The following is a 24,537-nucleotide window of genomic DNA, read 5'->3' as shown; positions in this document are numbered from 1 at the left end:
CGATGGGGCCCTCATTGGGGGGGGGGGGGGGTAGTTCATCACACATTGCACTGAACCACTCAACCTCCGGACCAGCGCACTCCATCAGGAGGGCATGATTTTCTACGTCACAGTGTCCGCCAGACATCCAGTGGTCCTAGGCCTCCCCTGGTTAGAACACCACAACCCGGGCATTTCCTGGACCCACAAGGAGATCACGCACTGGTCCCCCCATTGCATCAAACATTGTCTTCAGACACCTGTGATCATGCTAGCGACCACCTCCATCGAGAGCCCAAACAAGACTACCACAGTCCACATTCCCACTGAATACCAGGACCTCAGCGAGTGGATTAGCACCTCATCGGCCCTACGACTGCACCATCGATCTGCTCCCGGGCACTACGCCACCCCGAGGAAAAGTTTATACACTATCACAGACGGAACAGAGAGCTATGGAGGAATACATCCAAGAGGCACTACAACAGGGCTACAAAAGACCCTCTACGTCCCCAGCATCCGCCAGATTCTTCTTTGTGGAGAAAAAGGGAGGAGAGCTACGACCATGCATAGACTACAGGGGTCTAAACCAATGCTGCATCAAGTATCGCTACTCTCTTCCGTTAGTACCAGTCGCTCTAGAACAACTTTGCGTGCTACCATCTTCACAAAGCTGGACCTCCGCAGTGCTAACAACCTGGTCCAGATCAGAGAGGGGGACGAGTGGAAGACAGGGTTTAGCACCACCACCGGACACTATGAATATCTGGTAATGCCGTATGGGCTTTCTAGCGCTCCCTCTGTCTTCCAGTGTCTAATAAACGACGTCTTAAGGGACATGCTGGGATGTAAGGTAATCACGTACATTGATGATATATTGATCTATTCCGGTTCCAAGGAGGAGCATGTTCACCATGTCCGTAAAGTCCTGCAACGATTACTCCATCACCGGCTGTACGTCAAAGCCGAAAAGTGTGAGTTCCATAAGGACAACATTTCATTTCTGGGGTACATCATCAGCCCTGAGGGGGTTACCATGGACCAGGTAAAAGTAAAAGCAGTGGTAGACTGGCTCAAGCCTGTAACAGTTAAGGAGCTACAGAGATTCCTGGGTTTCGCCAATTTCTACAGAAGGTTCATCCGAAATTTCAGCTCCATAGCAAACCCACTGACGTCCTTGTTGAAAGGAAAGCCCAAACGCCTGCCATAGAACTCAGCTGCCCAAGCAGCACTGGAGCAGCTCAAGAAGGCCTTCACAACTGCTCCCATTATAAAGCACCCAGACCCATCCAAACCATTCGTGGTGGAGGTCGACACTTCAGACACAGGCGTAGGAGCTGTTCTCTCACAACGTTTCGGAGAGAGGCCCAGACTCCATCCTGTAGCATTCTTCTCAGAAAAACTATCACCTGCCAAAAGAAACTACGATGTGGGCAATAGAGAACTCTTGGCCGTTAAGCTAGCCCTGGAAGAATGGCGACACTGGCTGGAGGGAGCTACACACCCTTTCGTCATATTCACTGATCACAAAAACTTAGAATATCTTCATACTGCTAAGAGGTTGTCACCCCATCAAGCCCGATGGTCACTGTTTTTCACCAGATTCCAGTTCACCCTGTCATACCAACCCAGATCCAAGAATACAAAGGCTAACGCCCTGTCTCGTCTGCACAACACTGAGGTTCTGAGGAACAAGGCACTATTTGTGCCTGAACGATACCGACAGGAACTCATCATCTGGGCCCACACGTTGGTTGGCACAGATCACCCAGGGGCACAACACACTTACTATCTGTTACGGGAGAAGTACTGGTGGTCTAATATGGAGAGGGAGATACACAGAGTGGTGAAGTCATGTTCATCGTGTGCACAGAGTAAAGTACCACGGACACTTCCTGCTGGCAAGCTCAAACCTCTGCCTGTACCAGAACGCCCATGGTCACATATCTCTATTGACTTTGTTACAGATCTACCCAAGTCCCAAGATAACACAACCATTCTGGTAATGGTGGACCGATTTTCTAAATCAGTAAGGCTCGTTCCACTGCACGCCCTGCCTACCGCATTCATGACAGCCGAATCACTATTTCAGCATGTATTCAGGTACTTCGGCATTCTGGAGGAAATCGTCAGTGATCGAGGACCTCAATTCACGTCCAGGGTATGGTCCAGTTTTATGGAAAAGATGGGGATCATTGTCAATCTTACCTCTGGTTATCACCCACAAGCTAACGGCCAAATGGAACGGGTCAACCAGGAATTAGGCCGGTTCCTCAGGACATTCTGTGCCTCCAACCCAGAGGATTGGAGCAGATTCCTCCCGTGGGCTGAATATGTACAAAATTCACTACGTCACTCAGCCCAGGCCTCACACCGTTTCAGTGCGTACTAGGTTACCAACCCCCACTGTTTCCCTGGAATGCAAACCCCACAGAATCACCAGCAGTGGATCAGTGGTTCCAGAGGAGCGAACAGGTTTGGTCCGACACACACCAGCACCTGAGACAGACGGCACACGCATACAAACATAAAGCGGATCGCCGCCACAGTGAGCATCCGCATTACCATCCCGGCGATAGGGTTTGGTTATCCACAAGGGATTTGAGACAACCACATGGCTGCAAAAAGCTCATCCCAAGATACACTGGGCCATTCAAGATCCTCAAACAAGTCAATGAGGTTACCTACCATCTGGAATTACCTCGACACAGCCGCATAGCCCCCTCCTTCCACGTGTCAGGACTTAAGCCCGTCGTCACAGGACCTCTGGCCACGGACGTGCTCTCCGAAACCCCGCCTGTACCACTGGAGATCGATGGGCAACCTGCATACCTGATCAAGAATATCCTCAACTCTAGGCGCAGGAGGGCTAAGCTGGGATATTTAGTTGAGTGGGAGGGCTACGGACCAGAAGAACAATGCTGGATTCCGACACAAGACATACTGGATCCACAGCTCAGTAAGGACTTCCATGCAGCTCACCCTGACCTTCTGGGTCCACGACCCTGGGGGATACCCAGAAAGAACTCTGCTCCCGGAGTTAGCCCTTGGGGGGGGGGTATTCTGTCATATCTCAGCCCATCCATGACTCTGTTTCCCGAGAAGCAACACCCACTTCTAACATGGCCGCTGAGGACTACACTTCCCACACATGCATGCGCTCACCTTCTCCGGAGTTCTTCACCTGCAGCCAATCACTTTGCCCTCTCACCACAGCTTTTTAGAGACTTAGGATGCAGACATACTTTGTGAAGTAAACGTTCAGCAGACTAGCTTCCCTGTCGTTCTCCAAGCCAGGGACCAGGGAGACCTGGTCAAGACAGCAGCACACAGAGTTTCACACAGAGGTAATCACAGAAAACAATACCCATAGAAAACAATTAATAAGAGTAAAATCAAGAAAAGCACTTACAAGACTCCTTTAACACCGTTTGCAAAAGCCATTTAAAAGTACTCAGAGGTGGCAATATCTCTAGTTTAACTACATTTTGCAGATCGTTCAAGGCCCAGGGAGCTTAAAAAGAAAAGGCATGTTTGCCAAATTCTGAGTATACCTTTTGGGACTTTTAACCGAATCTGTGATTGAGATCTAGTAATATGAAGTAATAATGAAGTAATAACTATTTGTATAAAAAGTTAAGAGATTAGAAATATAAGAGGGCAATTTACCTAGCAGTGCCCTAGCAATGATTCATATAGTGTCCGTGCCAATGATGTTCATGCCAATGATTCATATAGTGCCAATGATTCATATAGTGCCAGTGATTCATACAGTGATGAGTACGTGAATCTGCACCATAAACAAAGCGTAACGCTGCATGATAGACAGAATCCAGTTTCCTTAATAACGATGAAGCCGCATGCATATAAACAAGGTCACCATAATCAATTATAGATAATAAAAAAAGTACTCTCCACTATTTTCTTTCTAGCCTCATAAGGAAAGCGGTTTTTTAAACAATAAAAGAACCCCAATTTTAGCTTAAGCTTTTTCAATAGATTATCAATGAGTAACAGTAAAAGCTAGTTTTTCATCCAAACATATACCTAAGTATTTATGAAAGCTAACTCTTTCAGTGGTTGTTCCATCTAAAGTTGAAATTACCACATCTGTTACCTTAGAATAAGTACGACTAAAAATCATATATTTTGTCTTTTTTGAATTTAAAATCAATTTCAGCTGTGACGAAGAATATTGTTTAACATTGAATGCATTCTGTAAGTTCAGTAGAACATGATTTAAAGATGACGTTGAAGTATAAATGATTGTCTTCAGCATACAGATGTATATTAGAGCAATCCACTCCGAAGCCTGAATCATTGATGAAAATAGAAAACAAAAGGGGAGCTAAAACAGATCCTTGAGGAACTCCTTTTTTTTTTTTACTTGATGGAAAGGTGAAGTATAATTTTCTAAACATACACGTTGAGTGTGCTTAAAAAAAACAGTTTTCAAACCATTTTAGAGCAGCTTCACTAAAACCTATAGACCTAAGTTTCTGTAACAATAGATTATGCTCGACAGAATCAGAATCTTTGAAAGGTCAACAAATAACGCTGCACAGAACTTTTTGCTATCTAGAAAGTTTATGATTTCATTCGACTCCTCTCTCCTCACATCTCATCCTTGCATCCTTCTCTCACATCCCAAGTGGGGGGGGGGGGGCGCTAAGACGCAATAAAAGGAAGTGCGGAAAGAAAACGAGGATGCACAAATAAGAAATGAGAAGCACCCATTGAATGGGACATATGGAGTTTTCACTTCCCATTTCCGGCCTCAGTCGAACATAGCACGAGCCTCGCCAAAGCCTCGCCCCACCAATGAATACATGAATTCTGGGCGTGCTTTAGGACCTTCCCGGTGACGCTTCTACAGTTGGTAAGGAGTTGTAGACTTCGCGGAAAGTGGTTTGTTTTGAGGTCCGTGTACTGACCTCCTACTGAGTACACGCGGCTTTCAGCATCTACTTCTTCTTCTTCTTCCGAGTAGTCTTTCGAGGAAAGAAAAAAACAAACACTTTGAGCACAGAGTCTCCAGAATATACGGAATTAGCAAGGTAAGAGCTAAATCAGTCCGTTAAATTATTTATGGGTTTTATTCAGTACCAGTCGTTGTAGTCTTTGTGTTCTTAAAAGGTTTTTTATTTTTTTGCTGGACGGAAGTCGCGCGCTGCCTTTATCCATCTGTTCATGTAGCTTGAGCGCTGCCTTTATTCATCTGTTCAAGTAGCTCGCGCGTATAGTCGGTGACCATTTTAGGAGCTGATGCAACACGCGCCGCGTCATTATGTGATCTGCTGTAGTTACACACCCTAATACACATCGGTTCATTTAAACGGATGTTTAACCATATGGTTGAGTAAATAAATGCTATGTCTTTATGGAATAATAGCGTGCACTTTTCGCATATAAGACTCGTTTTGTTTTCTCAGTGTGCATTTATATACTGGAGACCATGTGCACCATGGAGACCATGCTTAGGCGAGATAATAGATAGCAAGCTGAGTAATCATTTACAGTAGACTATCCAGGAATACGTACAAAGTGGAAAATACACCGAAAATAAAATAACCACGTTTGTGAAATCCAAAGGTAGTGTTATTTCTCCTTGGCGCACGTGGGCTGAGTGTGTGTTAATGATAATGGAGAAACTCACTTACAAGGTGTGTGGAAATGGCGCGCGCTCAGCGAGGTGAATTTGCGAAACTTAAATCAAAAGTGTCTACCAGCCTAAATAATTTGAATACTATATATTACATTAAAAGGCCACGTAGGCCTCATGCTAAGAACAGAGGCAACAAAATGTGAAATATAGAAGTCAGCTAGGTTTAAGTGGCCCTTAAATGTTGTTTTTTAGGGTTTTTTTTTTTTTTCTTCAAAATTGGTGTGTCAGTATCAATCAAAAACTACTGCTATGTTTTTGGTTGTGTGTGTTGTTTTTTTGGGGGGGGGGGGGGGGGTGCAGTCCATTAGTGATTTGGACACCAATACGATTGTATATCTAGAAGAAAAATGCACAAAAATATTTTTGGAGATGTTCTAACTTTAATTTGACCGTTTGTTACTTTTGGAGAACGTTCTATACTAGTCTTGTTTAACCAATTAAATGCTCTCTATTGCTCTCTATAGGTCTTGCTCTACAGTAGCGGCTTGTTAGAAAAAAATATATTTTGATAATGCATTTTTGTGTGCATCTTTTCTCCCACTTTTCCTCTTGCCAACCATCCCTTAGCTGGGGAAAAAATTATGGTTGGAGTTTATCCATTTTGTGTAAACCAGTCAAGCATTTCAGCACAAAAAGAGGAAAAGCGCTCACATACAGAACCATAGCTCTCAAGCCATTTCACATCTAAACAGTTATCGCTTCTGTTGGGACACCAGTCTTGCACGTTTCTGTCAGTAGCTGAATTTCCTATCTTCACCTTCTTATCTTGTGACAGTTTATTACCAGTATGTTGGAATTAACCGAGATTCTTTAGAGCCTTAAAGAGTACAATGTGGTACAAGGGCATGTGATTTGTAACCTAATGTTGGTTTTCACGTCTGGGCTGATGTAATAGCATAATAATGCTTCTTCTGTTTGTCTTCTGTACTTTTATATGTATCATTTCTGCTTGGGTGAATAGAATCTTTCTTCTCATTAAGTCTGTGTAAAAACAGATGTACTAATGTTGGTCCTGCCCACAATAATTATTGTGTTTGAGAAACCTGGCTAAAGTAAGACCTCTACTAACTCTACATCCTTCTAACCTCTAAATTGAACTATTTTTTTTCTTCTTTATGTGTACCCTGTTTTGTCAACACGTGCAGCTTTGCCACTCTGCTGCACTTGAAATGTTACAGGGTAGCTGAACACATTTAGAGGAACTGCCATCTTCTCTATACATGACCTCACAGACACTTGTGATTGTTTAGTATCACCAAGGGAGAGAGCATTGCCATCCTTCCAACCCAGAGAGCACAGTTAGACATTTTTATGTATGTATGTATTTATTTATTTATTATTTTAATAAATATTCTCTTATGCCACTTTTCCACTGCAGAAACTTTCCCCCAGGAACTAGGGACCTTTGGAGGTATTCGGTGTGTTTCTACCGCAGGGAACAGGGTCTAAAGTAAGTTCTGGGTAAAATATTTAGCCCTTGCAAAGTCCCTACTTGAGAGGTGGTACTTTTTCAAAGTTCAGGAACTTTGGGGGGTGGGACTTGGGAGCTGAACTTGCTGATTGTTTGAGTGCATGCAGCATTTAAAAAAAAATTATGTATGTATATATACATGACTTGTCCCTGACATCCTTGGAGAGCTCTTTGGTCTTGGCCATGGTGGAGAGTTTGGAATCTGATTGATTGATTGCTTCTGTGGACAGGTGTCTTTTATACAGGTAACAAGCTGAGATTAGGAGCACTCCCTTTAAGAGTGTGCTCCTAATCTCAGCTCGTTACCTGTATAAAAGACACCTGGGAGCCAGAAAGCTTTCTGATTGAGAGGGGGTCAAATACTTATTTCCCTCATTAAAATGCAAATCAATTTATAACATTTTTGACATGCGTTTTTCTGGATTTTCTTGTTGTTATTCTGTCTCTCACTGTTCAAATAAATCTACCATTAAAATTATAGACTGATCATTTCTTTGTCAGTGGGCAAACGTACAAAATCAGCAAGGGATCAAATACTTTTTTCCCCTCACTATAATGGGAGACCTCCCCCCCCCCATTATGTTATACTTTGACTCTAATGTCTTGCTAAATGGTTTAGCTCCATGTGTATTTCTAGACTTCTGAAGCAGTATAGTCCATCCCAAACACTTTGCTCAGCTGAGGCAGACCTACTGTTAAGACCCAAGAAAACTCACTGATCAGCCAGTGAAAGATTTCTTTTTTGATATATCAGCCCTGAACTCTGGAGTAGTATTTCAGAGAATATTTGAAGTGCAAGCCATATAGGTGTCTTTTAAGCACATCGGAGTATTTAACGCTTCAGTTAATGATCAGGATTAATAGGGTATTGCGAGTCTGCGGTATTGCACAATTTTGTGAACCGTTCAGGATACCATATATACAGGAACAGTAGACTGTAAGTAATAATACGTGTCTTGCATTTTTTATTATACATATTTAAGCATGCAGTGTTGACTGAAAAAATATATCTCGTATCATAATAACATCTATTTCAGCTAATTAATGCATCTTTATAGCATCACAAAATATTAAAATCCACCAGCTGAAACCGTTATTCTGATTTACGTAAGTTTACATACATGGAGCATGTTTTCCAATTGTGATTGTGTATCACTGTCTTGTATACATGTGTGGACTGGCCCAAGCATATGTTGCTTGGCATTACTTTAGCAAATTTGGGTTTGTGGAACATAAAAATTGTGATCGGAAGCAACTGTTGGAAGAAAAATCAAAAATATTCTAGCAGACAAGGCTTTTCACCTAGTCAGTCGTTCTTTTAAAAACAAATGCTTCCTGAGTGAAAGTGCCTGTGACATTCATATCCACTCTATCGTACATCAGTGTTTGTTTTACAGGTTGTGTGACCAGGGTGTCATGACATTTGTCAATTAGGTCAGTGAGTTTAAGTTTGTCTTCTCGGTGTTATTTCAACCGTGTGATGGAGAGGCAGTTCACTGACCTGCCCTGTATCCTTCAGTATTCAATATTAGACACCGTGACTGTTTCTCAGGATTGTTTTGAATCCTAGCAGCATGGTAATTTTAGCCCATGATAATCATGACCATGATGAGTAATGCCAATGTCAATTCTGCCGTCTTGCTTTGCATAAACCAAACGTCTGCTTCAGTTTCCAAGACTTGATTTTATACAGTAGCTATAAATCCTTAATAAATAATCAGGGTGTGGCTAGTGACTATGGGTTCTATTAATTGCAATATTTCTAAAAGTTCCTGGCAGCTCTGCCCTTCTCTGAGAAGGACAAATGATTAAGGGTTCCTGCTTATTTTGGACAGATTTGAAAAAGAATTGTGTGTGTTCTTCTGAGAGAATACAATCTCTCAGTCCTGTTAATCAGATAAGAGCTCTGTTGGAAGTTTCTGTCAGGTGTTATTTAGCAATTTTACACTTCACCACATGTCTAGTGATCACAGACATGTAATATAAATATCAAGCTGATGTCCTCTCCATGTGACTGGCATTCCTGACTTGTCTCTTGTTCCTGTCGAGCCTCTGTGCTGTGATTGGTAGACATTGGGGTTGGGTCCCAACCCTGCCCATTAAAAAAAAAAAAAAAAAATTATCTGCTTTTGACAGAGGCACGATGCATGCATAAAAGTGATTAACAGAAGGCCGGAATAGCACAAGCTGTTCTTGTCATGCTTAAAACGTAAAGGACAATAAAAAACTTTGTATTGTGTTTTGTGCAACTACCTGTTCTATAACAACACCTGTTTTTTTTCATAGTGATTTCCATTGACGTCTGAATAGGCCCCTAATGGATGGCCGTTAAAGAGGACATTCACGTGATACAGTAATGACCTCACCCGTCCTTCTTCCTGAATGTTTCCTCCTTCCTGAAAAAGACTTTGTATATGTGGCTAGTCTTTTTATATATGGTTGGAAAATACAGTTGAATGTGAACTGGATACTTGTTAGATAACATAATAGAATGAATGAGAAAACATTACTGTAAAAGGTGTGACTGGTTCATGTGAACTCTTGTCCAAAGAGCAAACGATCCTAGGTCTGAATACATTCCTTTCTGCGTGCTAATCTCATTCTTCTGATTCAGCTAGAAAGGGTGAATTATTTAATTTATATATATATATATATATATATATATATATATATATATATATATACATAATATTCCATTGCTTACTTCCAATGCAGGCATCATAGCAGTTATAATAAGAAGATTAGCATGTTATTAGTCTTGCATTTGTAAATGGATCGTGACACATGGTTGGAAACAAGCTGTGCATATTTTCATCATTCACTCTCAACACTTTACACATTTAAACATTTATTTATGTAAACCTGGTTACTTTGGGCATTGTCTTTTGTTTACACTAGACATACCAGCATTTCAATATCCAAAAATGATCACATGGCTAAGAATTGAAAATTGCAAAAACAAATTATCACTAGCAGAGCCAGGCAATATTTAAAAATAATACTGTGTTAAAAAATACATTAGAAACAATTGAACAATTATGGAAAATTAAATTTTTTTATATAAATAAACTCTTGTAAGGGTTGTTTTTTTCCATAAGATATATATATTTTTTTCAAAAAATAATGAAAGAAATTTGATTGTGAATGAGGAAACAGAAGCAGTTGTCAGTGAGCAGAAAATCATTTTCAGTTTTAATTCAACAACTCCATTTAAGTGAAGGTGTCTGGTATTAATTTTCAGAAATAGTTGATGAAGTAATGAAATCTATTTTAAATATATATATATAAATTCAGATTAGCCACAAGTTCATTCTAAACCGTATACATGATCTCTCTACAACATATAAAGTCGTGGTGGCATTTGATGTAGTCCTTTAATCTCTTGTAATAGTGGCATGTGATGTCAAGAGGCAGTCACAGACATTGCTGAGAGTGTATTAAAAAAATGGACAAGGGGGCATTGGCACAGTCAGCTGCTGGAGTCACCTGGCCATGTGACCCCACTTTGTTCTATTTCTGGACCTGATTGGGTTGGTGCTCATAAAGGCATCTGAGTTGTGTTTGGATCACTGAGCAGCACAAAGTCGAAACACCTCTCCTTGCATATAATGGGCTGTATACATTTATTAGCTTGGTGATTTACTCATTTGCGATTGTCACTGTTTATGTGGGGAAGCTGTTGCAGTTGACAACAAAACGACAGTTTCTTTAGTGTATTCTGGGTTTCTCAGTGGGTGTTGGTAAGTCAAAGTTTCTGTTCCTTTTTAAAGGCAGTGCTTTTTTTGTTTGTTTGTTTAGTTTTATTGTTAATTATTAGAGGTCCAGTATTTGTTCCAAGTATTCTTTCAAGAAATGAAGTGACCTACCCTTCATTTCCTTTTTGAATTGTCAAAAGTATTGAAAGAGCTAGCATTTCTAAGCATTAGTGCTTTGTTCAAATGTTTGGTGTAAATGTCAGCCACTTGTCAAAGCAAGCATGATCCTGTTTCAACACACTACATGAGCATGATGCGTGAAAGAGCCACCATGTAATTTAAGAATTTGGCATGTTTTCAAAGAGTTTCAATTGAATTTGCTTGATCAGGTTGGAAACCTGTATATGTAGACTCATGGACTAGGACTTGTTAAATAAGCTCTGAGATCTAAGATCAGCATTTATGTGCTACAAATTACAGCCCATCCACTAATGTTAATCCTTTGGCCTCTTATTATTATTATTATTAGATAGCTAACCATGCTGTCAACTGGATAGCATCCTTGGATCTTCCTTATCAAACTTGTCAATACATTAAAAGTAGAGAGATATTATGGCTGATCATGGATGTTTTCATTGATGTGTAAATGCTCAGCTGAATCTTCATATCTATCAGCAGACTTTCAGGGAATGGTTTGGCCCAGTGACATGCAAAATGTTGTTTTTCTGACCTGTTATCTTGGAAATTGGATTTTTTTCTTTTGGCCTCAAGATAAGGACACAAAACAGTCCTCTCTTGACATTTATTAAATTGAATGGCATTACAAATGTTAGATATTTAAGAATGACCCAAACTAACAATTCTAACGTCCTAACAACTTGGTGATTCTTAAGTGCACAGGTTATCACGTTTAGATAAAGTTTCTTCAGTAGTGTCATTTTATCTCAATGTTTGTCTGCTTTGTTTGTTTTTGTTTTTCAGGTTATAGACCCTGCATTGGAGAACTGTGTGGTGTGAATGGTTGTGTGTTTTTGTGTAAAGCTTCGTCATGGTTCTGACTATGCTCCAAGGCTTTGGGAAAAAACTGCTGCGTGTGAAAGCGGTTGATTGCAGCACTGAGGAGTCACGCCTGTCACGATGTCTCAACACGTTTGACTTGGTGGCGTTGGGCGTGGGCAGTACACTCGGTGCTGGCGTGTATGTACTGGCAGGTGCCGTAGCACGGGAAAATGCCGGTCCTGCCATTGTGCTCTCATTCCTGATCGCTGCTCTGGCCTCAGTCATGGCGGGTCTGTGTTATGCCGAGTTTGGAGCCCGGGTGCCCAGGACAGGCTCTGCGTATCTGTACAGCTACGTGACAGTGGGAGAGTTGTGGGCCTTCATTACCGGTTGGAACCTCATCCTGTCATATGTCATAGGTGAGCTAATTGTGATCCTGTAAGAGGAAAGCAAGTCTCTTTAATAGGGCTTGTTTGTGAAACATGGTTATGCTGATGTTCTAAAAACCAAGGGTAGCATGGACAAAGCTATCTCTCAGGGTCACATACACTGTCAGGCTGAGGTTAAAAAAATAACAAAAGCATGATTAGTGGAAATAGAAAGTAACCGTTAGAAACGAGAACTAGAAGTAACACTGGCACAAAACATGCAAAAATGGTGAGACTGAGAATCAAGAGTGAGGCAGAAAGCAAAAATGTAAGTTAGTTATTATAGGTGGAAAAATATGTACTGTATAATATAAGCAGTATGAAATGTAAGTGTGAAAAGATGGATCTCAACATCATCATATAGTCACTGTTGGAAAGGTCAGATATGCAGAAGATGCTGGAAAAGCAATGCTCAGGACAAACAAGGGACTCATAAACAACTATCACAAAACATAAACATATTTGTTGATCATCCAGGTAATGACACACAGTATTAAGAATCAAGTGTATGTAAACTTTTGAACTGGTTAATTTGTGTAAATTCAGTTATCATTGTCTCTCGTGGACTATATGTAAACATCTATTATGTGAAGTAGCTTATTCAGGGCAGAACTAAATAAAAAACAAAATGCAATTTTTAAAAACATAGTACCATTTTGCAGATCCTGCAAGGCGTATGTAAACTTGTGACCTCAACTGTAATAGAAGCTGTGTAACCTTGTATAATATTGACTGTATAATAATAATGCCATTCCACTGGAAGAACTAAAAGAACAGTTCCATTAAATTTCAAGAAAACTATTAACCAAAGTACAATTGTAAACAATATTATTTTTTATCTTGATTACATCAGAGTTAAAACAAACAAGTAAAATGTGAAAAAAAAGCAATATAGGAATACTAAAAAATAGTAAAAGTAAATATATATATATATATATATATATATATATATATATATATATATATATATAACACATACTTACTTTTCCAAGTAATTTTTTTCTTAAAATGGTATAATATTTACTCACTTTAAACATTTGAAATGTTTTCTATGTTCTATTGTGAATAACTTGGGTTTATGAGAATTGCAAATCATTGCATTCTGTTTTTATTTTACATTTTACACAGCGTCCCAACTTTTTTGTATATTCATATAGCACTTTTAAAAGTAGGCGTTGTCACAAAGCAGCTTCTCAGAAATCCGGATATAGGTTTAGATTCCTAATGAGGGAGCTGGAGGAGAGAGTGGAAAGGATAAACTCCCAGAAACGACAAGAGGAAGTGACCTTGATAGAACTAGAGTCAATAGGGAACCTGTCCTCTTTCCTTCTGAGTGACACTGGATAGTGGGATTATAAACCATTACAATATATCAGACACTAACTGTTCAGGCCTCAGGAAGTGTCACGCCTCACAGGTCTCTCAAATATGTATTTTGTTTACTGAGTAGGCTGCTTCATCATTCTGCCAGCAAATAAGTACCATGCTGGAGTTGCTGGGATATTTCTGCATAATTATCTGTTCCATCTCTGTCTATACTGTGATACTTGAAATTTGTCATTTTTGGCTCTGTGGCTTCCTGGAAGTCAACATGACTTGTTTTTTGTCTTCAAATCTCTCTCTTAGGGACATCCAGTGTAGCTCGAGCCTGGAGTGCCACATTCGATGAGCTCATAGGGAAACAAATCGAATTCTTCTGCAGGCAGCACATGAGAATAAACGCACCTGGGGTTTTAGCCGAGTACCCAGACATATTCGCTGTGCTCATCATCCTCATTCTAACTGGTAAGGCCCTTCTACAAAGGCTTCCAATCAGCTGAACGCTAAATTGCTGCAAAAGGGATAGTTCACCCAAAAATGAAAATTCTGTTGTCATCAGTTACTCACCCTCAAGTCGTTCCAAACCCATAAGACTTTCGTTCATCTTTGGAACACACACGAAGCGATACAAATGCTTTGTGTGTGCAAAAAAAAACTAAAATGAAGTCTTTCTTCACAAATATCTTCACTTGTGCATAGATCTCCAAAGCGCGTTCACAGGAGAACCGCAACGCATGCGTGTTGTGATGAAGTGCAAACATGCAAGTCCTCCTCTATGTCGAAATCTGCAGGCATCTTTGTTACAAAGATAGTGTTACGTGACTCAGTTTGTGTACAGCGTCCCTCTTCCTCTGCTCTAAACAGTGCAGCGCTTCCGGGTCCGGTTGTATCGTGAGAATGCGAGAGCGGACGTTTTGGATATGTGGACTGTAAATGGAGGGACGGAAATCTCACAGGTTTCGTTAAAAATGCCTTCATTTGTGTTCCAAAGATGAACGAAAGTATTTTGGGTTTGGAACGACATGAGGGTGAGTAATTAATGACAACAGAATTTTCATTTTTGGGTGAACTATCCCTTAAAGTCATAGAAAATGCTTAAAAGCCATGTTTTTATTTTAATATTGAATACTAAATTGATATTTATCATCTTCCCTCTGGGGAACCAGGGCTGTATGCGCATGTAAAATATAAATATTTAACTGAACATTAACATGTTACATACGTACCTGTTCATAGATAACATAATTAGAATTAGGGTTGTCAAAAGTACCGGTACTTCGGTACCAAGTTTGTACAAAAAAGAAAAAAGTTGACTTTACCAAATTTTCATAAGTACCGGTAGTACCTGACGCGCTGCCTGACAGGTGGTCAGTCGGGAACTTTTCATGGGTGCACCGTGCAACAAGAAGACTTTGGAGCCAAAGCAGCAGCAGCTCCACCGGTCACCATGGCTGCGTCCGAAACCGGGTTCTTACCTACTGTATAGGAGACTAGATACATGTATTTCTCTTGGATGCTCGTTTTCCACATTCGGTGCCGTTACCGCTAAGTGTGTAAAAGCCGCGTCTCTAAAATTTATGTGCAGGTAGATTAACCGTGCTTTCATGAAGAGCGGCTGCTTAAATAAAGTATTTATTCAAGCAGTTCAAATTTAAAATGATGGTAGAGGTTGCATTATGAATGTTGTAGCATAGTTAATTGGAGTGTATTGTTGCAAGAAAACATTATGGTTTTTGCCTACTTAATGGTTAGCATACACTCGTTTAATGCTAATACAGTCAGGAGTCTTTATTAATCATTTAATGCTTTAACTTTTATGGGGTAAAATAAATGGGAGGACATGATGGAGTTTGCTAATTTTACACACCAGAGGCTTTTTGATGACCGATATATCTGAAATTTATCTGTTAGAAAATAATATCTGTGGCTAGCACTGTTTATGTCTTTAATATCAGTCAGTCAGAAACACATTTCTACTCTAGTCTGGATAACTCTAGTATCTTTAATAATGAAATACTTGAAGTATACAGAATGGCACTTTTAAAAATACGTTTTATATTGATATTTAACTTTGTTAATAAAATAGTGTGTTGTTCAATTAGCATGTTTTTGTGTTTTGCTTTGGTACCGAAATTGGTACAGAGTACTGTGGAATTTTACTGGTATTGGTACCGACTACTGAAACAGAGCAATAAGACAACAGAGAAATAAGAGCGTAATCATATATTTTTGTGTATACATTTCTGTAAAACAAATATCCTTTAAGGGGAAAAAAAAAACAGACACATTTCATCTTTGTCCCATATGTCATATCACAGCAAACCAGTGACTACATTTCCCATCCTGCACTGTGGCCTACAAACATGGCTGCCATGGACTGCAACTCCCAGAACACTCACATTCATTCTAATCATGCACACCTGCATCCAATCTCAAACACTCACTCCTCAGTATAAAGAGACTGTTTTCAAACAATGACTTTGTGAAGTATTACGCTCATTTACCATAGTTTCTGTCGTGTATCAAGCTTTTATTCATAACTTTATGTTTCATGGTCTTGATCTGGTTCTTGTCCTCGTTTTTTGAGTCTTGTCTTTGTCTAGTTTATCCTGTTTGCTGATCGCCTGACCATTTGCCTATTTTGACCATGCTATTGTTTCATGATTTGGATTTGTCTGCCTATATCTCCTTTTAATAAAACTCTTATCTGCATTTGCATCCGACTTCATTCTCCATTACGTGACACCATACACATACTGTATCACTAATGCTAATATGCTCTTGCACGTAGTGTAAATAGTATCTTATCTCTTCCCTTGGTGCAAGTAGATCCTACCTTTTTTTTATGCCTTGCAGACCTCCATGAAGTGCTGTATTGTTTTCAGGGTTGCTGGCGTTTGGAGTGAAGGAGTCTGCTATGGTGAATAAAGTGTTCACGTGTGTCAACGTGCTGGTGTTGCTGTTTGTCGTGATCGCGGGTCTGATCAAAGGATCCCTCAAAAATTGGAACTTGAATCCAGAAGAGATCCTTAACAGAAGCTTGAGTGGAAAGTGAGTTTCAACCTAGTCGTGTATAAAATAATTTTGTTAATCATCTAGGTTAATATACTTTGTTTTGTTTTTTTTTGTAAATCTTTTTAGTGAAACAGAGCTATTGCCTTCACCTGACAGTCTGGGCAAGGGAGGGTTTATGCCATTTGGCATCAGCGGAGTTCTCTCAGGCGCTGCTACCTGCTTTTACGCTTTTGTTGGGTTTGACTGCATAGCTACCACAGGTGAGAGACAGAATATCACATATGGGAAACATAGTCAATTGTATTACACTTGTTCTATACGCATATCAGCAGCCTGGCTTTGATCCTCTTTCCAGTCTGTCTTATGCTGTAATATAAACATTAGAGCTGTAAAGAAGTATGACCGAATTGTTATTCAAATGTGCTTTAGTCTTGCCAAACCTCAGAGTACAGAGCTATAAAAGGCTTCAGAACTAGGTTTGCTGTGTGTGTTTATGGAACCTGCTGCTCTCGTTCTGTAGGAGAGGAGGTGAAGAACCCACAGAGGGCCATTCCTATCGGCATTGTGGCCTCGCTGCTCATCTGCTTCGTGGCCTATTTCGGTGTGTCTGCAGCTCTTACCGTGATGATGCCCTATTACATGTTGGATAAAAACAGCCCGCTGCCCGTGGCCTTTAAATACGTGGGCTGGGACGGAGCTACGTACGCAGTGGCAGTCGGATCACTGTGTGCCCTCTCCACCAGGTAAACACACCCTACACTTGAGCTTTAATGTTTAATGAATATAGTTGTATAGGCAAGAAGCTTCTCGGTAGTGAACACTTATGGGTCACTGATGAGGAAATGTACATTTTATATGGCTTGTGCTCTAAAGATTTTCACGGAAATTAATGTTTTCTTAATGATTATTTGAAATAGTACTATATTTAAATGGCATCTGTTAGATGGTGTTTCCATGAAGCCTTACCTCATGTTGATTTTAAGTTAAGATTTGCTTTTTGATTGGTCTCTTTCTTTCCCCATTGCTATGTACAAAATTATAAGAAGTAAAAAGATGTCAAAACAGGTCATGGTTAAATGATTAACTAAATAATTAGTTCTCCACAAGCCAGAGGTGTGTACAGGACTGCTTAATTATTTCCCAGTACCTCTGGCCTGCTCCTGTAAATTAGTTTTTTTTTTTTCTTTGTACTGGCTCACAATATTTAAAAAAAAAAAATCACTTTTTTTTTTTTTAGTTTTGTCTCACAGGATTCCAGTCCCAATGCACATCTTTATCATAAGCTAACGTCTTTCACCTGTGTTTAACGAACCCCCACACAAACCTGATAATGTGAATAACAATGAATTGTTAGTAGGAAACAGTGAGCATGTTATTATTTACATTACGCTAATATGTTCTCCACAGTACTTTCTTCAGTATTAATAATATTTTCATTGTGTATTCATTGTATGCATTTACTTACTTGCATGTCTCTCTCTCTCTCTCTCTCTCTCTCTCTCTCTCTCTCTCTCTCTCCTTCCACTAGTCTACTAGGCTCCATGTTTCCAATGCCCAGAGTTATATGGGCCATGGCTGAGGACGGGCTGCTCTTTAAGTTCTTGGCAAAGATCAACGACAAATCCAAAACCCCTATAATAGCCACTCTAACCTCGGGTGTTGTGGCAGGTGAGAAGACTAAATTATAACCACTAATAGACTGGTTTACTTCAAGGGTCTTTCTGGAATTGTCTTCCAGCATGCACTTTCTTCCACACTTTCCCACTAAACAGTTGCACAAGAATCAGACCTTTCCAATAGTAACTTTAGATCTTTTCCTCTGGGCTAAATACTACAATTTTACCAGTTCTGCAAATGGCAGCATTGCCTTTGTGAATGAAGTCAAATTAGTTAATATTGGCCACAGATCCAAGCGCTAGAAGGAGACCACTCATTTTGGCACAGGCTTCAGTTTGTATTTCCAGTCCTCCCCATTCTCTCCCTTATTTACTCATTCCATCCATTCTGTGCCTCAGTTTGCTGGGCTCCATGTTTCCCCTGCCACGCATAATCTTTTCCATGGTGCACAACGGCCTGCTCTTCTCCTTCCTGTCTCGCCTCAGTGAACGGAAGACGCCCATTGTCTCCACCATGGTGGCAGGGCTCTTGTCCGGTAAGCTCGAAGGAGAAGAGGACCAACCTGAGTGTTCGATTTTATGCAGGGTTTACCTTGATAAAGCTTTACTAGTATTTTTATTGCATAATTTCCATACTCGTTAAACCATTCAGTGAGCCCTCATGTCATGTGAATGGGAGCATTGTCATCCTGGAAAAGGCCACTCCCGACTGCATAGAAATATTTCATCAAAGGAAAACATAACTTTGTATTGAGTGGTAGTGCCCTTTCACTTTGAGCGGACAAGTGGACCCAAACCGTGCCAACACAGTGCTAAAGAATAACATTACTGACCTGACTTTGAGCTTTGCTAGTTCATAATATAGATCATAATGTTAATATTACTGATATAATTGTTTTAATCAGTTTATTGCTGCTATTGCCACATGACCTTTTAATAAAAACAATCAAATCTTAAGCATTTTGTCTCCCCTTTGCAGCTGTAATGGCTTTCCTGTTTGACCTAAAGGATTTGGTGGATCTCATGTCCATTGGGACACTGCTGGCGTATACCCTAGTGGCTGCCTGTGTCTTGGTTTTGAGGTATTTCATCAGCTTGAATAGTTTTTGCCTGTGATAGACCACAGACTAGTGTAACAGTGAATTTGAGTTTGCAAATTTTTTAAAGTCAGAACTATGCACCAAACATTTTTTTCCCCCCACATCTCTTCCTGGCTTGTGTTCAGGTACCAGCCGGAGCAGCCCAGTGTGAATGTGCAGTATCAGATTGCCAGGTCTCAGGATGATGCCGAGCCTGACTCTATAAGTGAGAGCAGTTCAAATTACCTGACTAAAGCTCAAGACGACTGCTCGCTCAGCAACCTGCTTTCCCCTAAAAACACCGAGCCCTCACGGCTGTCTGGCTTTACCGTCAACATCTGCACCAGTGTAATAGGTCAGACAAACTCACGAAACACGGACAAATTCAGAATGTTCAAATGTAAACCTGCATGTATATAATTTGTGAAAAGTATGGCAGCACAATTCTTTTTAAATTGTGATCATGATTACAGTTAATTAAATATGATTAATGGCAATATTTGGTGAGTTTAGATAATTGATAACAATAAATTATTTTTGTATTGACTATAGTGCATTGTATCAGAGTCTCCTTAACTGGAAGGCATGTACCTTCAGAGCGCACGAACAGTACATGGACACGCGTTTCTAATGTTTTATTGTCTCTCATCACTCTCTGCAGGTCTGCTGGTGTGTGTTTTCTGTATTGTAGCAGTACAGGGTGCGTTTCAGGTCTGGTCTCTGGCTATGTTGGGAGTCCTAGCTGTAGTATGTCTCCTCGTCACTCTGTTAATCTGGCGGCAGCCTGAGAGCAAAACCAAGCTATCTTTTAAGGTGAGACATGATGAAACATAGTGCATAAATATGTCGAAATTAACTGGAACATATGTGAACATGTGAGCATGCAAGATAATAATAATGGCAGCAGATCTATTTAAGATGTTGCTTTCTAAGAATGGTAACATGTAAGAAGATGATTAATATAGTAGGTGTAAGAAAGAGGTGTGTGTTTCCTCTTTCAGGTTCCTCTGCTCCCTTTCCTGCCTGTGCTGAGTATGTTTATTAATGTCTACCTGATGATGCAGCTGGACAGAGGAACCTGGCTGCGTTTTGCCATCTGGATGGCAATCGGTAAGTCTTACCCTTTTAGTAAAACAACAACAAAAAAGAAAGTCATCGTTACGTGTGTAATAAGTAACGTTATAATGCTGTAATGTAGCACTAATGTTACCCAGGCACATGATTTAGTTCCAACCACAGAGTTTAATTTCATGCAACACCGATTATAGATGGAAATAAAGTTTGAGGCACTCCGAGAGCCAGGTTTAAAATACCCCTAAACAGCTTCTTGAACCCGCTAATATGAAACTTTTGTAATAGAACTGTGCCGCCGGAAATTGTAACTGCTTTTAGCTAGAATTGTCTGTTAAAAATCTAGGTTATAAAGTTACATGTTGGAGAAACCTCAGTCTGATGATTTGTCTCTTCTGTTTTTAACCCAGGCTTCGTCATCTACTTTGGCTACGGGATCAGGAACAGCACAGGAGCCAGTAATGGCACAGAAGACGACAACCCCTTTGTTACAAAACCTGTATGTAAAATAAATGGACCTCTGACCCAAGAGAAAGAGGCCTTCCTCACCCAGCCTGTTAATGAAGAGGAAGAGGAGAGCAGTGACTCCTAAGGATGCTCTAATGCCTTATGGTATTGTAGAGAAATGAAAAGCAGAGTGTGGCTGTGTGCAGCCTAATACAGACTTTTCATTTTGCGATCACAGATTTAGAGCGTTCGTGGAATCAATGCCCTGTTGGTGATGGTCATGAGTTTTACTGTTACCAGTGCTGCTGACTTATCATTTCTAGCCTCGGGTGTGTCATATAGTCTAGAGTTGTTTGTCAGTACTCATGAGTACGGAAATGCCAGGTGCTATTTTTTATGCCAAAAAACTTTGTTTTAAATTATGTTGCCAAATTGTTTACCTTGCGTAAGACATGTTTTGAATCATGTATATTGATGAACGAGTTGTTTATGAGCAGAGGCTGTGTATTGTATATATTGCTCTGTCCTGGGTGTATCGATGATACAGAAAAGCCACTCTAGTTATTACACCATCAATATTTATTTATTTTTTCCATCAGATTTAAGTATGACTTGCACATCCTTATATGTGAATGTTGCCTCACTATGCTTTTCCTGAGGGAGAATCGAGATGGTTTTATAAATGACTAGCATTAAAAGAGAGAGGCAGTAAATAAAATGGAAATTGGATAGTAAGCATTTTGGTCAAAACTTCAGGTTATAGGGTGGTAATGTTCTGTAATATAGAAGATTAATGATGATTAAGAATTGCAGTGCCTGCATTAGGGTTTTTTTTTTCTTGTAAAGGTCTAATAATGTTTGTGTGTGCATTTTAAATTGTTTGTATTATGAGGTGAACTTTGGTTTAGGGATTTATATATTATTTATGATGCATCTTACATTTTCCATTTGAGCCACTTACTTGTTCTACTGTGTATTCTGGTGATCTTTTTAGGAAAACATGTACATCAAGCTGTCTCCTAAATGTCTCATTATTACATGAAACTTTGTGTTTGTCATCTTTGTGCTTGTTTTTTTTTTTTGTGTATGTGTGCGTGTTTTTGTATTGTTTTAGTTTTTTCCCCGAAAACTGAAAGAAAATCCCTACACTTTCAGGACAAAAAAGTTTTAATCTAGACGCTTGTAAGATTTTTACTTTGTCCCCTTTAACAGTTCTGTGTAGAACACTGGATCAAAGTGTTTCTAATTAAACGTGTTCTGTGGATCTATTTGACATCATGGACCTTTTGAATGTGGGCAAAACAACGTTTTAGATAACATAATTATATTTGCAAAATGTATAAAATTACCATTTGTTATTATAATAATAATAATAATTGTTAAAGACAGCTGTACATAAAATGCATATATTGTATTCTCTTTTAATAAATTATTTTCTTCTTTTTAAAAGTCTATTGTGAATGGGTTTTTTTCTTGTTTTTTTTTTTTAAATACTTGATGTGCCTCTACAGTGTTCATCTTATCCACTAATTATTTGATCTAATTCCATTCAACTACTTATTAAGCCTTTTTCTCTAGTTTCTGGATAGCCTAACTTTCGCTAGCCCAGCATTGCAGGTTTGTTTTAACTGTAAAGAATTGCAGGATATTTTGAATTGGCTGATGCAATGCAGTTAATAATATGCTGCATGCCTTGGTTCCTGTGACTGACAGAATTTGCATCATGCAAGTTTCTAGTGGACTCTGTGTGCTGCAGCGTGTAACCAATAGAGGTCAGTATATTCGAAGAAAATGTCCTATGTGGACAAACCTTTGAACCTTTTGATTCTTTTCAACAGCCAGCATGATATTTACTGCTATCATGGCAGTAAATGAAACAGTCCATCACAAACTGTGTTTGTGCCTGTGACAAGACTCTTATCAAGTCACCATTACAGTGCTGTTACTCGTAACACAGGATACCTTCTGTTTGAATAATGTAGACAGGAACAAATGGCTGTGTTACAGGCTGGGAAATGAAGCTCCAAGGAACATATCCAGTCTTGTGATGACTCTGAGTCATGGATTTAGGTCACTGACTGCAAAATTCTGTACTAAATGGTATTTTAAGATTATGGAAAAAGAAGAAAAGGTTCCAAAAGTGGCCACTCGCAGCACATGGAGAGAATATAAGCTCTGCACCAGAACCTGTGGCCTCATTTCACCTTCTCTACATCATACATTAAATACCCCTACATAAATAAATAAACACCGTATTGCCGCTGGGAGACACGGTTGTCCAGCAGGTAGCGTTGCTGCCTCACAGCATCAGGGTCCTGGATTCCATCCTGAGCTCAGGTTTCTGTCTGTGTAGAGTTTCTGTGAATGTTCTCCCTCTGTTTGTATGGTTTTCTGCTGGGTTCCCTGGTTTCCTCTCACCTCCTACAAACATGCCCATAGGTGGATTGGCTGAGAATAATTGCCCCCTCTGTGTGAATGAGTGTGTGTATGTGTGCATGGTACCTTGTGATGGACTGTCCCATCCGGGCTGAATTCTCTCCTCATGCCTACTGTTCCTGGAATAGGATCTGGATCCAGCACAACCCTGACCAGTATAAAGCAGTTACTGAAACTGAGGGTGTGAAGCATCACTGCACTTCTGTTAACGAACTATACACTGCACACCCATGAGGCCTTCACGACTGTGTTATTTTAATGTCTACCATTTGTTAGATTAAGTTTTATTTCTTAGTGTTAGCTTGTGTGGTGGGTTTGTTTGTGCGGTTATGGTTCTACAGATGCTATATTATGTTCATTTGAAATCAATGTTCTGATGAATCCTGGTGGGTTTTGTTACTAATTTCTGCCTCAGTAACCATATGTTTAAGCTGAAAGTGAGTTTGCTACTAAATGAGCAAGTGTATTTTTTTTCTTGGCTAGATTTCTTCCTTGTTGACAATACAATATTATACTATATGGCCAAAAGTGCCTGACCATTATGCCCATATGTTCCCATTCCAAAATCAGGGTCATTAATACACACCCCCTTTGCTGCTATAAGAGACTCCACTCTTCTGGGAAGACTTTCCACTAGATTTTGGTTTGTGGCTTTGGGGATTTGTTTCCATTCAACCACAAGAGCATTAGTAAGTGCAGGCACTGATGTAGGGTGAGGAGGACAGGTGCTCAGTTGGTATTCCACTTCATCCCAAAGGTGTTCAGTAGGGTTGACATCTGGGCTCTGTGCAGGCCACTGGAGTTCTTCAACTCCAACCTTGCCCAACTATGTGTTTATGGACCTCATTTTGGGTATTGTCTTGCTGTTTGGGCCCGTCAGTTCCAGTGAAGGGAAGTCTTCATGCTACAGCATCCAAAGACATCCTAGACAATTGTGTGTTTAGAACCTTCAGGCAACAGGTTGGGGAAAGAAACACATATAGTGTGATGGTCAGCTGTCCACAAACTTTTGGCCTGGTAACAGTTATTGCAGTTTGTGGATCAATTTATGAGATATATTTATACGATATAGTTATACTGCCGTGAGTATGTCTATGTAAAAAAAAAAAAAAGAAAAGAAAAGAAAATGATTACAAAAGGATGTTCCCTGCCCGATTTCCACAGCAGCCATGGGGAGGCGCTGTTACCGCATTTTACTCAAGCCTGGACATCCGAGCCTCTAACAAGCATCCATCCTTTCCGCATCATCCTTCCATTTTTGTGCCATCTCTCCTCTCCCCCCTCTCTTTCTCTCTCTCTCTCTCTGCTGAGGATGC

The 24,537-nt window shown here is 40.0% G+C and overlaps 1 protein-coding gene across 2 annotated transcripts; it reads left to right on the top strand.

The window, feature by feature from the left end:
- The first annotated feature begins 4,378 nt into the window (after window positions 1-4,378).
- slc7a1b (solute carrier family 7 member 1b) lies at window positions 4,379-22,237 on the top strand. Of its 2 annotated transcripts, XM_053646738.1 has the most exons (13): window positions 4,379-5,036; window positions 7,023-7,094; window positions 11,792-12,228; window positions 13,864-14,022; window positions 16,443-16,608; window positions 16,699-16,832; window positions 17,093-17,315; window positions 18,101-18,240; window positions 19,168-19,270; window positions 19,414-19,622; window positions 19,929-20,080; window positions 20,269-20,377; window positions 20,749-22,237. In XM_053646738.1, exons 3-13 carry the CDS (start codon window positions 11,859-11,861, stop codon window positions 20,928-20,930), a joined length of 1,947 nt encoding a protein of 648 aa, XP_053502713.1. In that variant the 5' UTR covers window positions 4,379-5,036; window positions 7,023-7,094; window positions 11,792-11,858; the 3' UTR covers window positions 20,931-22,237. The 2 variants fall into 2 exon arrangements, with proteins under 2 accessions (XP_053502713.1, XP_053502714.1); XM_053646739.1 differs by lacking the exon at window positions 7,023-7,094.
- Window positions 22,238-24,537: the final 2,300 nt, after the last annotated feature.

This window comes from Ictalurus furcatus, chromosome 17, assembly GCF_023375685.1.
Source record: "Ictalurus furcatus strain D&B chromosome 17, Billie_1.0, whole genome shotgun sequence".
Taxonomy (NCBI): domain Eukaryota; kingdom Metazoa; phylum Chordata; class Actinopteri; order Siluriformes; family Ictaluridae; genus Ictalurus; species Ictalurus furcatus.
Note: the sequence above shows the minus strand (reverse complement) of the source record. Positions and strands in the feature narration are given on the sequence as shown.

Bases quoted from the DNA above. Each gene is read 5' to 3' on its own strand.
- slc7a1b (XM_053646739.1), top strand. From the start codon at position 11,859: ATGGTTCTGACTATGCTCCAAGGCTTTGGGAAAAAACTGCTGCGTGTG. The intron at 16,833-17,092 runs GTGAGAGACAGA...CTCGTTCTGTAG, and splicing joins TGACTGCATAGCTACCACAG to GAGAGGAGGTGAAGAACCCA. The intron at 17,316-18,100 runs GTAAACACACCC...TCCTTCCACTAG, and splicing joins CTGTGTGCCCTCTCCACCAG to TCTACTAGGCTCCATGTTTC.